This window comes from Chiloscyllium plagiosum, unplaced genomic scaffold (assembly GCF_037043375.1).
Source record: "Chiloscyllium plagiosum isolate Xiang-an unplaced genomic scaffold, Cpla_swu_hap1 HiC_scaffold_2, whole genome shotgun sequence".
Lineage (NCBI taxonomy): Eukaryota > Metazoa > Chordata > Chondrichthyes > Orectolobiformes > Hemiscylliidae > Chiloscyllium > Chiloscyllium plagiosum.
In genome coordinates, this window is record NW_028270140.1 from 16701812 (window position 1) to 16719330 (window position 17519).

Below are 17519 nucleotides of genomic sequence, written 5' to 3' on the forward strand. Positions count from 1 at the left end.
CTCCAGTGTATAATGCAGCTACAACTTGCCAGAATTGGAGGGAATGGATGTTGAATTTAGCGGCAGGATGCTGAGCATCTGTGGTGTTGGTTTTGCAGTCATTACCTGGCATTACTCTAGTGTAAATGTTGTCTGGTACTTGAGAATCAGAGACTTCTTATGATTTTATAAACAAGTGAGATAATAAAGAAATATTCAATTATTTTATTAAGTTGATGAGGAATAAATATTAACCAGGAGAGCTTCCATGGCATTCATCCAAAGAGTAAACAGCATCATTGATCTCAATCTGAGAAGAAGTTCAGTTTAAAGACTTACCCTAAACATGACCTAGATAATGTACTCAAATCTAAGACTTTCAATGCACAGTCTTCAGGCTGAGCTTTGCATAGTTTCAGTTCAGTGGTGTCTCAATGGAAATCTATTTGTTTTGATGAGGAGATGGAAGAGACAGGAAACTCAGAGTGAAGCTTCATCAAAGGATTTGGTTTCCCATGCTTCCAAACTCAAAACCTCTTAACTGAACTTTTTGACATTCAATATACTTTTCTTGTTTCATGGCTTTTTCTTTTTCATGACAATATATGTCAGAGTACATATTCCCTCTATTTTGTCTCCATTGGTGTTGCTACCACACTTAATGGTAATGTCCTAGGGAGTGTTGCTGAACAAAGAGACCTTGGAGTGCAGGTTCATAGCTCCCTGACAGTGGAGTCACAAGTAGATAGGATAGTAAGAAAGTGTTTGGTATGCTTTTCTTTATTGGTCAAAGTATTGAGTACAGGAGTTGGGAGGTCATGTTGTAGCTGTACAGGACATTGGTTAAGCCACTGTTGGAATATTGTGTGCAATTGTGGTCTCCTTCCTATTGGAAAGATATTTTGAAACCTGAAAGGGTTCAGAAAAGATTTACAAGGATGTTGCCAGGGTTGGAGGATTTGAGCTATAGGGAGAGGCTGGACAGGCTGGGGGGCTATTTTCCTTGGAACGTCGGAGAATGAGCAGTGAGCTTATAGAGGTTTACAAAACTATGAGGGGCATGGATAGGATAAATAGACAAAGTATTTTCCCTGGGGTTGGAGGAGTCCAGAACTAGAGGGCATAGGTTTAGGGTGAGAGTGAATGGTATAAAAAGGACCTAAGGGGCAACTGTTTCATGCAGAGGGTGGTACGTGTATGGAATGAGCTGTCAGAGGAAGTATGGAGCATGGTACAATTGCAACATTTAAAAGGCATCTGGATGGGTATATGAATAGGAAGGGTTTGGAGGGATATGGGCCGGGTGCTGGCAAGTGGGACTAGATTGGTTTGGGATAACTGGTTGGCATGGATGAGTTGGACCGAAGGGTCTGTTTCCGTGCTGTACATCTCTACTACTCTATGACACTATGCTGTGAATTTCACACATTTTGATGTTATATATTCTGTATTTTTGGTTTTATTTTAAATAATAACACAGACTTGAGTAAAACGCAGTACAGTAAAATGCAGACTTGAGGTACTTTGAGACAGATCAAAACATATCTAATTGCATGTTTCACATTTTGATACAGAATTTACACAGAAGCACACAACTGCACTGTTTGGAATCCCCAATTTCACTTTATAAATTTTAGTAATTTACAATTAAAAATGTGTAGCTATGTTCCACAACATAGACATTGAAAGCTGTAATGAAAATCCACTTTTAAAACGTTAAAACCATAGCTCAAACACACTGAAGAGAACATCACAAGTTAAACAATTCCAATGTTCAAATACATGAAATTAAAACCTTTGACTGCATCTTACAGTCGCATGTAGTCATAACTGCAACTTGACAATTAGGTTATACAAAGGTTATACAATAAAATATAATTGCAAAAAAGCTGCAAACACTCAACTTGTTGGATAAAGTATTTTCTGTTAAGATTAGCTAGTTCTTCCTGAAGACTAAGCAACCTTACGGATAAGCGACAATTCTTAGAAATCATAAAATCCCTACAATGTGGGAGCAGACAATTCAGCCTATCAAGTTAACACCAACGCTTCAAAGGGCATCCCATCAACACCTCTACCCTATAATCTTGCATTTTCATGATTAACCCCCTCCCCCACTATACACATCGCAGGACAGAATGGGCAATTTAGCACGGCCAATCCACCCTAATCTGCACATCCCTGGACACAGTGGGCAATTTAGCATGGCCAGTCCACCCTAATGTGCACATCTTTAGGCTGAAGGAGGAAACCAGAACAAACCCATACAGACAAACACTAAAGGGTGGAATTGAACCTGTATCCCCGGTGCTGGGAGGCAGCAGTGCTAACAACTGAGCCATTATGCTGCCCTTTTCTTTCTCTTTTCTGTTAGAAGTACTTTATCACTTCATAGATTCCCTCCAGTGCAGAATTTGCCCCACTGAGTCTACATTGGCTCTCCAAATAGCATCTCCTCTTTTAAAATTACAATTAAGATTAATGCTTTTTTAAATTAAAAATGAACATAATGAGTGAAAGAGATAAGGGGGAATAAAATCCAATTATCCACTTAAAAAGTGCTTGGATGAAGGATGGGAGATGGTTAAATGGCAGGAGTGGTTTTAACATGAAATGAAAAGACATGTGTAAGGCAGATATTTAGAGGGTTTGGTAGACAGGGAAAGCCAATAATCCAGCAAGATAGATCAGCCTTAGTAACCTGGAGATTTGAAGAAAACAGAAAGCAGGTTAACAATCCAAGCCCAACTACTTTCTTTACCTGACCTCAGAAATATATACACCATCATCCCAGTACCAGCTGCTATGAGGAAAGAGGAGCTGTGGTTATTGCCTGAAAGTTGATTGTGTTCATTTTCAGATCAGAGAGACCGCAAAAAGCATGGTGAAAATTCAAGGAGCTGATCCTCGAGCTCACACTGAAATTGTGATAAAGGCCAAACTGTGAATGGACCCTGAAAATAGGACGGAGCTAAAATGACATGCAATGGGAGTGTTCAGGATCACCTCTGTAAACACAATGTTGGCTTCCAGTGATGTGGTCACCTAACCTGTACTCGCTATCCCCACTGTAGAATAGGCTCCATCAGAAGCATATGAGTAGTTCAACCAATGTTTTAGCATGTGACTGATTCCCAGTATCATCAGTTGTTTCAAGGAGGCTCAAAGGGCCGAATGGCCTACTCCTGCTCCTATTTTCTATGTTTCTTTCCATTGTCCTGCTGTTTTATTTATTTGGTATTAGGTAATGTCTCAGCCCTGAATTTCAGGTGTAACTCTGGAGGGGGAGGCAGATAAGAAGGTTTACTATTATTTGTCTAAAGGGTGGTGTTCCAGAGAAACTCAGAGCCATGGATGATCTGGAGAGCTGTGGCATGAGATAAAGAGTTAGGGAAAGAATGAAAGGCAGCTTTGGGGAAATTTTACAAAAGCATGCTGCAGAGGGTGGATAAGAGAATCTCATTTAATGGGGGTGAAAATCAGGGAAGGTAAATCAGAAACTCAGTGGGCAGGACCAAGGAGCAACTTGGAGAAATGATAGGAATTTCAAGAATCTGGACCGATTCTTGACTGGGGCAGAGATCATATCAGGTAGAAAGCTAGCTCCTTTATAGCTAACACTCTATCTACATGATCTGTTGGCTTGGCTGGCATTGTTTGGGTGGGGGGGGGGGGGGAATGGGTGACTGGTGATTGGCATTTCTTTCAAAATGAATTAGGTTTTCACCATCTACCTGAGGTTATTCATGAGGGATTCTGAGTGGAACCAAATCTTGTGGTGTACAAGGTGAGTAAGAACCTACAAATCTGCTCACCGATCCACCAGTCATAGATCCATCGCTCGATGAAAGTCCTTGTGGAGTCAAAGTCCAAGTTTCATGCTGCAAGCATCCTGCATTATGTTACCTGAAACCATCACCGGACTAAATGGGATACATTTAGAAAAGACCCAGCTGATTAAAACTGGCCATCCATGCAGCATCGGGGTAATCAGTGGCAGAATTATATTCACCTACAGTGTTTTTTATGGGATGTATGGCAGCCATATGAGTGTACTGGATAAAGCAAAGGCAACGGGAAAAAAAAATCTTGAAATGCTGCTATTATCCTTGTAGATAAATGCAACAGCCCGTGTGTGCAGAACAAGTTCCTAGAAAGAATGATGTGCTAAATCACCAGACAATTAGCTTTCATGATATTGATTGAGAGATGGATATTGGTCAAGGCACTGGGGATGATACCATTGCTGCTCTTTTACACAGTGCCTTTTGTATCTTTCTGAGGTGTCAGGCAAAATCTTAAATACAGCACTTCTGAAAGTGCAGCACTCCCTCAGTTCCCTAGAACACTCAAGCCCTGGAGTAGGACTTAAATTCTCAACCTTCTTCCACAAAGGAGAGATAGTGCTTACATATAGGGTGGCACAGTGGTGCAGTTGCCTCACAGCCAGGGACCCAGGATTGATTTCAGCCTCGGATGACTGTCTGTGTGGAGTTTACACATTCTCCCTGTCTATGTGGGTTTCCTCCGTGTGCTCCGGTTTCCTCCCACATTCCAGCGATGTGCAGGTTAGGTGGATTGGCCATGCTAAATTGCCCCATAGTGTCTGGGAATGGCAAATGCAGGGTTAGGGATAGGGTGAGTCTGGATGGGCTGCTCTTCAGAGGGGCATTGTGGGCTCAAGGGGCTGAATGGCCTGTTCCCACATTGTAGGGATTCTATGATTCTATAACTGAGACCAGATAACATTTCAGCTATGATCCAGAAATAGCCAAGCTCCTAGCCAAGATGCTTCAGTACAGTTCAGCACACTGGCATCTACCCAAAAAAAGTACAAAGCTGTTCACACAAGGCCTGTCAACAGAAGCAGGAACGATCTAAACTAATTAAAAACTGCCACATCAGTCTACTCTCTAATATAAGGAAAGCCATGGAACATGTCATCAACAATGCTATCAAGCAACACTTCAAATAACCTGATCACTGATGCTCAGTTTGGGTTCTGCTATGACTACTTAATTCCTGACCTTGTTCCATCCTTGATGCAAACATGGGCAGACCAGCTGAACTTCGGGGGGTGCGGGCGCGGAGGGGGGAGGGGTGTTGGTGAGGTGAGAGGGAGTGCCCTTGACCTCAAGGCAACATTTGACCGAGTATGGCATCATGGAGCCCCAGTAAAAATTGAAGCCAATGGAATTTGGGAAAACCTTCATTGGGTTGCAGTCCATTTGGTCACCTCAAAGGAGGCATTGTTGCAGTGTGTACCATTGAGAAGGTGCAATGTAGAAAGTCATCAAGGCTTCTTTTGTAGCCCCTTTCAAATCTGTGAGCAATACCACAAAGAAGAACAGGGGCAGTATGTCCATAGAAACAAAACCAACTACAAGTTTCCTCCAAGTCACAAACCGTCCTGACTTGGAAATACATCACCTTTCCTTCAATGTCCCTGGATCAAATTCCTCAAAATCTCTTTCTAGCATCGCAAGACAGACTACAAGCAGCTCTAATGTCTCACCACCATCTTCTCAAGAGCAATTAGGAATGGCTAAGAAATGCCATCCTTCTCAACAACACCCACCTAAAGCAACAAATGAAAAATAAAGCACTTAGGACCCCAGCAAAGCTTCTACCACTCACATGGTTAAAAATCACACAACACCAGGTTATAGTCCAACAGGTTTAATTGGAAGCACACTAGCTTTCGGAGCGACGCTCCTTCATGAAGGAGCTTCTCTCCGAAAGCTAGTGCTTCCATTTAAACCTGTTGGACTATAACCTGGTGTTGTGTGATTTTTAACTTTGTACACCGCAGTCCAACACCGGCATCTCCAAATCATGACCACTCACATGGTGTGTTTGTTACGACTGATCTCACTGAATACCTTGGTAACATGATGAAGCCAGATGACCTTGCACTTTTATCAGAAACAATCTAATGGCCTATATTACTGCTACTGTTTGCTGGTCTTCATGCTTGCAGTACTGTTTGATAAGTTCAACATATCCCATATTCCACCCCTCAGAACAGGTTAGGACATCATTAACTCGTAAGAAGTTCATCACATGATGTGTTTTCTGACTTGAGCTGTAGTATTGCAGTTGCAACAGTGAATGGAACTCATTTCCCTTAAAAGCATGGCTGGGTATTTTAGTTTCAGCATAATGTTACTAGGTTTGTTAATCCAGAGTATCCAATGCAAATTTGATCACTGTAGTTTACGAATTGATGTTTCTTTTAAAAATCTGGATATAAACATGAAGCTGTTTGCTATTGTGAACACCTAACTGGCTCACTTTTGTGAAATCTGCCACCCTTTCTGGTGTGAACTACATATGATTCCCATTCCACATTCTTAACTGCTGTATGCAGTGGCTAATAGGATACTCATTTCTAATAATTTTCTTTTAACTGAAGTAGTTCAGGAAAGTGATTCGTCATCAATTTTTCAGGCAACTAGGGACAGGAAATAAATGCTGTCCTTGCAACACCCACACTGCAAAATTGTAAAAAGCCTTAAATCGTGAATATTTTCTTTGATTTGCAGCATGAATAAAAAATAGAAAGCTAACAATGCAACAATTGCTTGCTTTGAGAAGGAAAGGTGATGAAGGACCACCATTTTTTGTGTTCTTTTCCAAAATCTTACGCAGGCACTTTGAACTAAATATAACATGACAAGAAGGTAAATGGGAATAAAAGACTCTTTACAGCTTATAACTTAATATTATTTGTGGATCATGGTTCCAAATGAGCCTGAGTATCAGCAAGTAGCTATCATTTACTTGCATAGAACAACATGTTAACATGGATCTGCTCAGCTAATATATAATATTTAATATCTTGCACACATAATGGATCAAACACTGTTTTGACTATCAGTATAGGATTATTAGGATCAATGTGGAGAAATGAGACTGATGGATGCTACCCAGCGATGCAGCAAGTTACCTCTTTCTGTGTCAATTGTTCTATAGCTCTATGATTTTATTGGTGATGTTAAAACTAAATTTTCCAGTGTCTCAATCCTTGCTTGTCATCGGGGTACCAAGTAATTGCTTACAGAAGTGACTGTTAATACACCACTACTTACACTAAGAACAGCCAATGAGATATCTTGCATCCTGCAGCCTTCATTTCAGAGTAAAATTCAACCTGCTAGGAGACTTTAAGTTAATTTTGGATACAGATCCCCTTACAAGAAGGTGAATGTCATCACTCTGTGACAACAGGTAATTGAACTTTCATGGATCCAGTAAACTCCGGTTGTCCTTTGGAGTCTTACATGAGCATTGCCATTCAAAATGTGACATTATTATGCCTTTGTGCTTTCTCATGTGGAGATCAGCAGTATCTTATAAATGTGACTGACTGTTTAGATACTAACAATGATAGTTGCCTTGGCAACTAGCTGATATGTTCAACATTTGGAACACTTTCTCACTGGGATAAACTGGGTTAACTGCTGTCCTCCATTGCTTTAGCTTCTACACTGTCTCTGGACACTGTTTTGAATCACAGTCTACGTAAAGCTGGAGGTGAAAGCTAGTATCCATGATGGAGACCCATGAAACTATCATCAGTTGTTATGGAAACCCATCTGGTTCACTAATGTCCTTTAGGGAAGGAAATCGACCATCCTTACCTGGTTTGAACTGCACATGACTCCAGAGAAGTGACTCTTAACTGCCCTCTGGGCAATTAGGATTGGCCATAAATGCTGGTCTAGCCAGTGATACTCACATCCCATGAATGTATTTAAGATCTGGCCTATACCTATGTAGTTGGCTCTTAACTGTCCTCTGAAATTGTCTGGCAAGCCATACAGTTCAAAGGTGAAGAAGGATGGACAGTAAATGGCCTTGTCTGGGATACCCTCATTCCAAGGTAAAATAAATGTTAAAAATCTTATTTCATCCTCTGTTCAACTTCAAGCTCTTGATGCACTTGAGGGATCTGCAAGGCTAAAAATCTAGCTGAAGGTCCTATTCCTTCAGGATTCTGGAGAGTTACTGGAGTTACCACAAAATCTTGGAAATTATTTGAGAAGTTTAGATAATGCAATAAACAAAATTGCAGGCAATTTGTAACTGCTCTAATCAGCATGTCTTCCTTAACCCTCACATTCCCAGTCGTAAACATTCATCCCTGCATGTATTTTTAAATATCCTTGAGGGATTATCGAAAGCAATACTGTTTCAAATCCCAGGCCATTTCCATTTTGACAAAACAATACTGACACACTTCACAAAAATGACACATAAAAATACACGCTACTGAGCATTTGTAAAAGGTGCTAAGTACACCATGGACTCTGCTTCCCATTTTAAAAGGGAAAATAGTTGAACAAAAGTACAATGTGATTGCACCTATCACAGTCACAGCACGTTTCTATGCATTTCACAATTTTAACACTGCAGGCATGATTGTTTTGTTTGGAATGCATCACAGCCAAAATTGCAGTCAAAAAAATTCCCAATTCAGCAAATCTGAATTAATCTGCTGATGGCTGAGGAATGGTTATAGGAAGGGACAAGTTTCTGCTCATCTTCAACTGGTGCTGTAGGGTGGATGTAACTGATGAATACCCCAACAGAGAAGTGAGCTTCTCTTAATGGGGATGATTTTTATGTTAATGAGACAATTACCAGGCAGTGTGTATGTGCCATTCCTGCCTCCACAACACCAGCCCCTCCACCCCACCCTGACCCCCTCAGTTCATTGACCACTACTAATGTGGTTCTTGAGTGGTTTGTAGTGCTTCCTTTAAGGAATAGTGGCTATGCTGTCTTACGTCTTAAAACAATGGACAAAATATACCCAGATGAAGGGCTTTTGCCTGAAACGTTGATTTTTCTGCTCCTCGGATGCTGTCTGACCCGCTGTGCTTTTCCAGCACCACTCTAATCTAGACTCTGATCTCCAGCATCTGCAGTCCTCACTTTTGCCTAAAATATACCCTGATGACTGACTGGAACATGAACAGTCTACACAACAACAAGGAACTCAGTTTTCAGAGTCAGTGGAGGCTCTTGCCTAAACCTGGAAGGAAATTTGGCCAGCATTATACAGCCTGGAGGACTCAACATTGAGTACCCCAATTTCAAATAACCTCCTTTCCCATTCCTTGACTCCCTTCCCAGCCCCTCTCCCTCCCTTCCACTCCTCCCTGCCACCAACCGGATTCATTTCTCCTGTTGACTAACCAGGTTGTACTCTCCACCTGTCTTCACCTATCCCCACCTTGCCCCCGCCACCACCTTTATCTACACACGACCCCAACCCAGAAGAAAGGTTACACTCAAAACGACAACTTCTCCACCTCCTGATGTTTCCTGGCTTGCTGTGTTCTTCCAGCCTCCTGCCTGTCTACCTTGGGTCAGAATCTACAGCAAGAATGGAGCGGTATGTTCAGTTTTACTTGCACAAGACTGGTTAAAAAAAACCCACAAAAAATGGACCGATTATCTCACTCAAAAGGATGGCATTCCTGACAATACAGCAGCAATCTAGGTTCCAGATTCATTGTTGGAGTTGGGTTGACATCATGGTCATTTATCACAATAATGCCTCCACCTGAGGCAAACTACTACAAAGGAATCAGCTTCCATGTTGAACTGCACCAATTAAGCATGCCCAGTTGACTAATAAAATACAATTTACAGCTTTATGAGTATTCATCCAAAGACGTGTTTGCTTGACTGAAAAAGCTTGAACTTCTGGAAGCGTTCTTCGAATTACTTCGAGAGTGTCCATTAAAACTCATATTCCGTAAAGTTGTGCCCTTTTTACTGCCAGCCTCTGCATTATCATTCTCCCCCGTGTCAAACTCTACCGTCATGTTGGATTCCATGCGGGAGATGATATAGGCGCTATTCTGTCGGGTGGGCTGAAATCTGGATGATTGCAGTTCCAGTTTGTCATAGCTGGAAAATTCAATGAAGGGGCACCATTGAAAAGCCCTCTTGAATCCTGCGCGAAATCTGTGAGCGTACAGACAAAAGAGAATGGTGAAGCTGCCGGGCTTTGGTGTGGCATTACCCCAAAACTGAAACCAACACATATTGGGATATGTTCCAGGATGCACATTTCACTGTCTCTAAAGCTGACCTTATCCAGGTCCATCGGCTCAGGAGGCAGGACCACATTCATTTTGGAATCTGCCTCCAGCACCCCTTCAATGTCAACATTACAGATCAGAACAATATCAACTCTTTGGCTAAACAAGCAAAGGAAATAACTGTGGATGCTGGAAATCCGAATTTACTGGAAAAGTTCAGCAGGTCTGGCAGCATCTGGGGGGGGGAGATCAGAGTTAACGTTTCGGGTTCACCGACTCTTCTTTGGAACTGATGGTAGGTAGTTTTATTCAGAAGATGGGGTGAGGGAAGGTGTGAATGATCGGTGGAGATAGAGATGAAGAAGAGAAAAACAACTGGACAGACAAAGGAGTGGATAACGGTCAGTCTGGAGGATTATGTAGGTAACATATCATGTGATAACAAGGCTGGTGCTTGGGGGGTTTAGGGGGATTGGGGTATGGACATAGGAGAAGGTGCCTCAAGCCCTAAAGTTATTGAACTCGATATTGAGTCCAGAAGACTGTAGAATTCCCAAGCGGAAAATGAGGTGCTGTTCTGCCAGCTTGCGCTGTACCTCACTAGCGCACTTCAGCAAGCCTGAGACAAAGATGCTGTCAAGAAACACAGTGGTGTGTTAAAGTGGCAGACAACTCCAAGGTCAGGGTCTTTTTAGCAAACAGAATGTAAGTATTCTACATTCACCCAGTCTACACTTGGCTTCCCCAATGTAGAGAAGACCATTTTGGCTGCTTGTTCCAAAACTTCAGTAAAAGTTTAGGAAACAACCTCACATTGCTGAGTGAAAAAGAAGCTCAATTCGTTACACCTTCATAACTACCAATGTTTGCAAATTGAAAAGCCGTGGTATGGGCACATCCATCCATCACAGATTTTAGCACAAAGGGCCATTCCTTCATTCACTTGGAATGGAGTCGGATCGATTGCATTTATATCTTTATCTGCCACCTGTTCTATTTCTGCTTGATCAATAATGTTTACTATTAAAATAGTAGAAGATGAGGCAGAGCTTACGAATTTCTAAGTTTAACAGCAAGTTGGATTTAAATAGCTCATTTTGCATTGAAAAATATTCTAAGCACAATCTGAAAAAAAACACTATGCCAAATCAAAAGAGGAAATGTTAAGACTGGTGATCAATAGCTTCATTAGAAGGGATTTAAAGGAAGTCCTTTTTGGAGGATAGAAAGGTAAATAGCTCCAAGGGGTTTCTGGATGGAATTCAAGAATAGGGATTCAAGCATCTGAAATTCTAGCTGTTAATGATGAGGCAAATTATAAATTTACATAAAAAGAACACAACTAGGGATAATGAAAGTGTAAAGTTCTGTATCCTTAGTATACTGATGAAGCTGCCCCTATCTCGATAGATGATGTGTCCAAGGGATAACATGAAGATGAGATTGCAGAGTGGTCCAAGAATAGATCTCTGCAAGAGATGTTTTGGGAATGGAAATACAAATCACTATTGGAGATGTTCTGATTATAGCTGGTTTGGTAAAAGAGGAACCAAATGAGGCAGTCCCAATACAGGAGAACAGTTGGAGAGGTATGGTATAATTGAGTTTGTCACGAGGCCAAGGAAGATGAAGAAGGGTGAAAACATCATAATTCATCAGGAATGTCCTCTTGTTTTTGTTTGGGATGTTTTCTGTTGTGGTAAATGCAGAAAGTTCTCAAATAACAGGTTGTGGGAAAATGTACACAGAGTTAACAAGCAAAACTTTTCATAAATCACAAGCTCTAGACAGTTCACAGTAAATGTTCCTCTTTTTAGCACTGGGCATAGAACTTCCTGATGCTGTGCAACCAATGGGAATTGAGGCACGTGCTTGGATTCCCGATTTGTACTTCCATTGTGTGAAGTTGAGTATCAGGGTCATTAATATTTTAAAAATATATTTAGATATTATTAAAAGCTAATCTCAGCAGAATGGCCCATAAATAATCAGCAAATGAGAAACACATGCCTTCAGATTGCTTAAACATGGGGTAGAATTTCAGAGGGAGTGGGGGAACAAACAACCCATTCTCCCAAAAGAGAAAGTTAAAAACACCAGGTTATAGTCCAACAGGTTTATTTGGAAGCACTAGTTTTCAGAGCGCTGCTCCTTCATCAGGTACCTGTAGAGCAGGACCATAAGACACAGAATTTATAGCAAAAGATTACAGTGTCATGCAACTGAGATGATATACTGAACAAACCCAGATTGTTGTGAATTGACAATGTTTGTTCAATATATCATCTCAGCTGCATGACACTGCAATCCTTTGCTATAAGTTCTGTGTCTTATGGTCCTTCTCTACAGCTACCTGATGAAGGAGCAGCGCTCTGAAAACTAGTGCTTCCAAATAAACCTGTTGGACTAAGTGATGTTGTGTGATTTTTAACTTTGTCTACCCCAGTCCAACACCGGCTCCTCCACATTATCCCAAAAGGGAAGTCAGTGGCCAACTGACAGGGTCTGAAGAAGCCTCCCCTGCAATACAGTGGATAAATTAATGCAGAGTGCTCGTCAGTCTGCCCTTTAGTGAGTGAACGCCTCATCTTCTGGACCTGCCGGCCAATCAGATTGAGCAGCAGTCCTTACATCGCTGGACGTCTTCATTGGGCAGGCCTAGAAAGAAGGCTCATTGGAACCTCTGAGCCAGGCCAGTAAAGCTCAAGTCGCCATACTCTTACCCAGGAGAAAGTGAAGATTGCAGATGCTGGAGATCAGAGCTGAAAATGTGTTGCTGGAAAAGCGCAGCAGGTCAGGCAGCATCCAAGGAGCAGGAGAATCTACGTTTCGGGTTCCTGAAGAAGGGCTCATGCCTGAAACGTCGATTCTTCTGCTCCTTGGATACTCTTACCCAGACCTGCTCTCCCATTAGAGACAACTGGTATTGGTTGAATCCGAGGGTCACCACACCTCAGGCGAGGCAAGAGATTGAGAAGGAGGATCCTTCATGGTAACATTAGCCAGCGCGAGAATCGAACCCATACTGTTGGCATCACTGTGCATCACAATCCAGCCGTCCAGCCAAACTAGCCCTCTCAGGTCAATCAGCATTGGGCAGGGCAGGTTTGACCACCTTCAGAAGGGAGTGAGTTTTAAGGTACAAGTGGGGGAGAAGGTGAGGCACAACTCTCATGGGAGTGTCATTTAACTGCTGAAGAAAAGGTATTGCTGATTCATACTGGTGTTTATGAGGTAGTTTTGTGAGTGGTGTGGGTGATTGTTGAGGAGGCTAGTTTTACAGATAATTTTGCCCACATGTTTTCTTCACAGGTATAATGGCTTCCTTGGGCATTCAAACCCCATGTTACCATACACACCTTATATGCTTTCATGAGAGATTACAGGAAGTGAGAATTATGGACAGGTTTCCCCTTACTTTTCTCAGGAATGCTGCTGAAAGTTGGACAACCCTAGAAATACCATGGCCAGAACTTGCAGTCAAAACTGGGACCTCCTGAGCCTGAAAAGGTCAGCATTTGACCCATTTTATGTGAAAAAAACACAAAAGTTAAAACAAACCATGCAACCCTAAAAATATTGGATAAATTGAAAATGGCTGCCAAGCATTTATGGCAGGGATAAGGAACCAGTGTGAAAGTAGATGCTGGGTAGAGAAATTTCCCATTCCCATTATGTCCCCAAATTAGACATTGCCAGACTTACCGGCTGTTTAGACAACAGTATATGATGGGGTTGTGCATGTTGGAGCTCATTGCTAACAAGAACACGGTTAAGTAAACCTGTTGTATGGGCTTCCAGCTGTTGACATGTGAATGCTGTTTAGACACGAGAAAGAAGACGTGGTAGGGCAGCCAACAAATGGTGAAGGTAAACACCACCACAATCATCATTTTAACAACCTGCAAGAGAATTGTAGAAAAGGAAGTGTGTTATAATCAAAATATCAGCACCTTAATTGTCTCTAAGCATGTGGCTGAATGACACTTCATTATTTTGCACCTATTGTGACTGCAGGCTGTCCCAAAGTGTTTTTTTGGAAATGGAATAATCTTCAACTCCACTTTCCCTAGAAACCTCGATTTCCTTACTGATTAAAAATCTGTCAATCCTTGTGTCAGGGAATACAACATAGAGCCTGCAGATTCCTCAAGAACAAACCACTACAAGCAGACCAAACACAGCTAGAAACCCTAACCACCTTACCATACATCAAAGAAGTTTCAGAAATGACAGCCAGACTACTAAGACCCCTTGGAATTCTAGTAGCACACAAACCCACCAACACTCTCAAACAAAAACTAACAAACTTAAAAGACCCAGTATAACCCATGGACAAAACCAACGTCATCTACAAAATTTCATACAAGGCCTGCCACAAACACTATGTAGGACAAACAGGAAGAAAGTTAGCCACCAGGATACATGAACTCCATCTACACACAGATGAAAAAAACCACCATTTCGACTGGGACAACACATCTATCCTGGGACAGGCTAAGCAAAGACATGCCAGAGAATTCCTAGAGGCCTGGCACTCCAACCACAATGCCATAAACAAACACATAGATCTAGATACCATCTATCAACACCCCGAAAATGAACAGGAAATGACATCACCACAAACCCCAGGAACCCCATCCAGGACAAACATATAAATAGAAAGCAGGAGACAACAGCTTCACTTCACTTGGAGGTCACCACTGATGATGTTACCTAGCCAGGTAATGAAACGTCTGGATATCAAACCTACAGCTCAGCGAGCAAACCTACACCCTAAACCTCAACCTGAGCTACAAACCTTCACAAACCTTGCAAATATAACATAGAACATAGAACATAGAATAGTACAGCACAGTACAGCCCTTCAGCCCACAATGTCATGCTGAGCATTTATCTCAATCTAAGATCAACCTAACCTATACAACCCTCAATTTACTGCTGTCCATGTGCTTGTCCAGCAGTCACGTAAATGTCCTGAATGTGGTAGTCAATTTGCCACAGCATACCTCTACAAATAGTGAAAGGCTGGATTCTTTCTCTTTTGTATGGTGGTTGAGGGACAATTGTTGGCAAAGGCTCAGTGTGCTGTTGTGAGACCCAATATACACCAAGAGGACACACACGGCTTTGTCATAATGTCTCATCTGACAAACGGCACCTCCAGCCATATAGCACACATATTGCACTGAAACCTCTCGACAACAGCTTCCAAAACAAAATAACAGGATTTTAAAGAGGGATAACATGAGGTGGTACAGTGGCTCAGTGGTTAGCACTGCTGCCTCAGGGCGCCAGGCACCCGGGTTCGCATCTTTCCTCAGGTGACTGTCTGTGTGGAGTTTGCACATTCTCCCCATGTCTGCGTGGGTTTTATCTGGGTGCTTTGGTTTCCTCCCACAGTCCAAAGATACTCAGGTTAGGTGGATTGGCCGTGCTAAATTGCCTGTGGTGGCCAAGGGTGTGTTGGCTAAGTAGATTAGCCATGGGAAATGCAGAGTGACAGGGATGGAGTGTGTCTGAGTGGGAGGGTCAGTGTGGATGAATGCCTACTTCCATACTGTATGGATTCTACACTTTGAAGAATTCCACTGCCACAGATATTCCTGGGATGTTCGGGAATAAAGTGTATGGTCATTGCTTTAACATTCATGATTAAGATGGTGTGTACTACATATACATTTCCTCAATCATTTTGCTCTCTTAAATTTAATTCACCCAGATCTCAAAGAGTATATTAACAGACCCTCATCCCCATGTAAAGGTTGGAGTATGTGATTCTACTACAAAGACACATGCTCTAACAATTGAAGAGATCAAGATACTGTGCTGCTTGATACATCACAGAGTGTTGGAGACCAAACTTTTCTACATGTCATGGACCTCAATATCACAGGGACCACTTCAGAGCTGAATATTCCCCACAGGAACTGGACCTCAACATCGCCCAGAGTACCTCTGATTTCAATATCACCCTGACATTCCAACCCAAGCATCTCAGTTCTCTGGCATTTTGATGGCATTTCTACCTTCATCCTTCTTGAAGGTAGAAATGAGTCTCAGCTCAGCCTTTGACAAACAATTTTTTTTCTTTCCATTTTCTTTTAACAGAATACCAAGTGCACTGAAAGGAAGGAAGCACATAAGGAACTTTGTTTTCTCAATATATTCCAAGTGCATCCACAGCCAATTAAGTGCTTTTGAAATCAAGTCACTTTTTGAAGAAAAAAAATTCTTGTGGGACATGGGCTGGGCCAGCACTTATTGCCGGTCCCTCGTTGCCCTTGAGAAGGTGGTAGTGAACTGCTCCAGTTCCTGTTCTGTAGGTATACTCTTAATATTCTTTGGGGGGGAGCTCCAAGATTTTGACTCAGCGGCAGTGAAGGAATGTTTCCAAGTCAGGCTGGTGAGCGGCTTGGAGGGGTACTCTTATTGTGTATTAAAAATTATAGCTTATTTGTACACAGCCAGGTCCCACCAGAATGGTAGAATGTTAGTCTCTCTGGTAACATGAAGCAAAACTCGAGAGCATCAGTATTGAAGAGCCTATCCCAGTTGATCTATCAGTTTACGACCTGAAAAATTCTGAGCCATGATTTTGCCTGATTAAAAACAGGTCTTAGACACAATTCTGATCTTGTTTTGTGCAATAATTCCAATTTTCTTAATCTAACGTTATTGAGAATATCTTCAGGACTCTGGTGTAGATTATTGTCAATTGATGACACAGAAATAACAAATCTAAAAACATTACATGCAAAGGCAGTCATTTGGTAAGAGGAATGGACAGTGTAAATACCAGCATTATGCAGACACTTGAACAACGCAATCAGACTTTCCTAAAAATATATTCCCACGCTTCACTGCATGACTGAAAGAATCGCTGCATTTCTGGAGGTGCTTTCTTTCAGAACAGAAAATAGAGAAATAAAATCTCTACAGTGTGGAAGCAGGCCATTCGCCCCAGTGAGTCCACACTGACTCTCTGAAAAGCATCCCACCCAGACCCACCCCCTGCCCCATCCCTGTAACCCTACAGTTCCCATGGCTAACCCACCTAACCTGCACATCTTTGATCTGTGGGATGAAACCAGAGCACCCAGAGGAAACCCACACAGACACAGGGAGAATGTGCAAACTCCATGCAGACCGTTGCCTAAGGCTGGAATCGAAACTGAGCCATGCTATCACCATGTTGTCTACAGAAGCTAAACTGAGGCCATCATGTCAGTCACATGCTAAACAAACACCCTTAATATTATAGGGTGAAGTGTAGGGCATGCTCCATGAAACTTGGACAATATTTACTCTTATTGATGATGGAATACTTTCCATTTGCCTGGATGAGTGCAGCTCCAACAAAACTCAAGATCCTAGACACCAACCAGGGCAAAGCACTGTTTGACTGACAGTATATCCACCATCTTCAATATTCACTCCCTTTACTGCCGAAGCACAATGGCAGAACTGTGTACTTTCTAC

General features: G+C 42.0%; 1 protein-coding gene across 2 annotated transcripts in view; it reads right to left on the reverse strand.

The window, feature by feature from the left end:
• Positions 1–273: 273 nt before the first annotated feature.
• LOC122564891 (neuromedin-K receptor-like) overlaps positions 274–17519 on the reverse strand; it is an 89689-nt gene continuing 72443 nt past the window's right edge. For both annotated transcript variants that reach the window (XM_087994970.1, XM_043720307.2), the window contains 2 exons: positions 13743–13939; positions 274–9960 (listed from right to left, as the gene is read on the reverse strand). In XM_087994970.1, coding sequence (XP_087851096.1) covers positions 9645–9960; positions 13743–13939 — 513 coding nt within the window. In that variant the 3' untranslated portion in view covers positions 274–9644. The remainder of the gene's footprint in view (positions 9961–13742; positions 13940–17519) is intronic.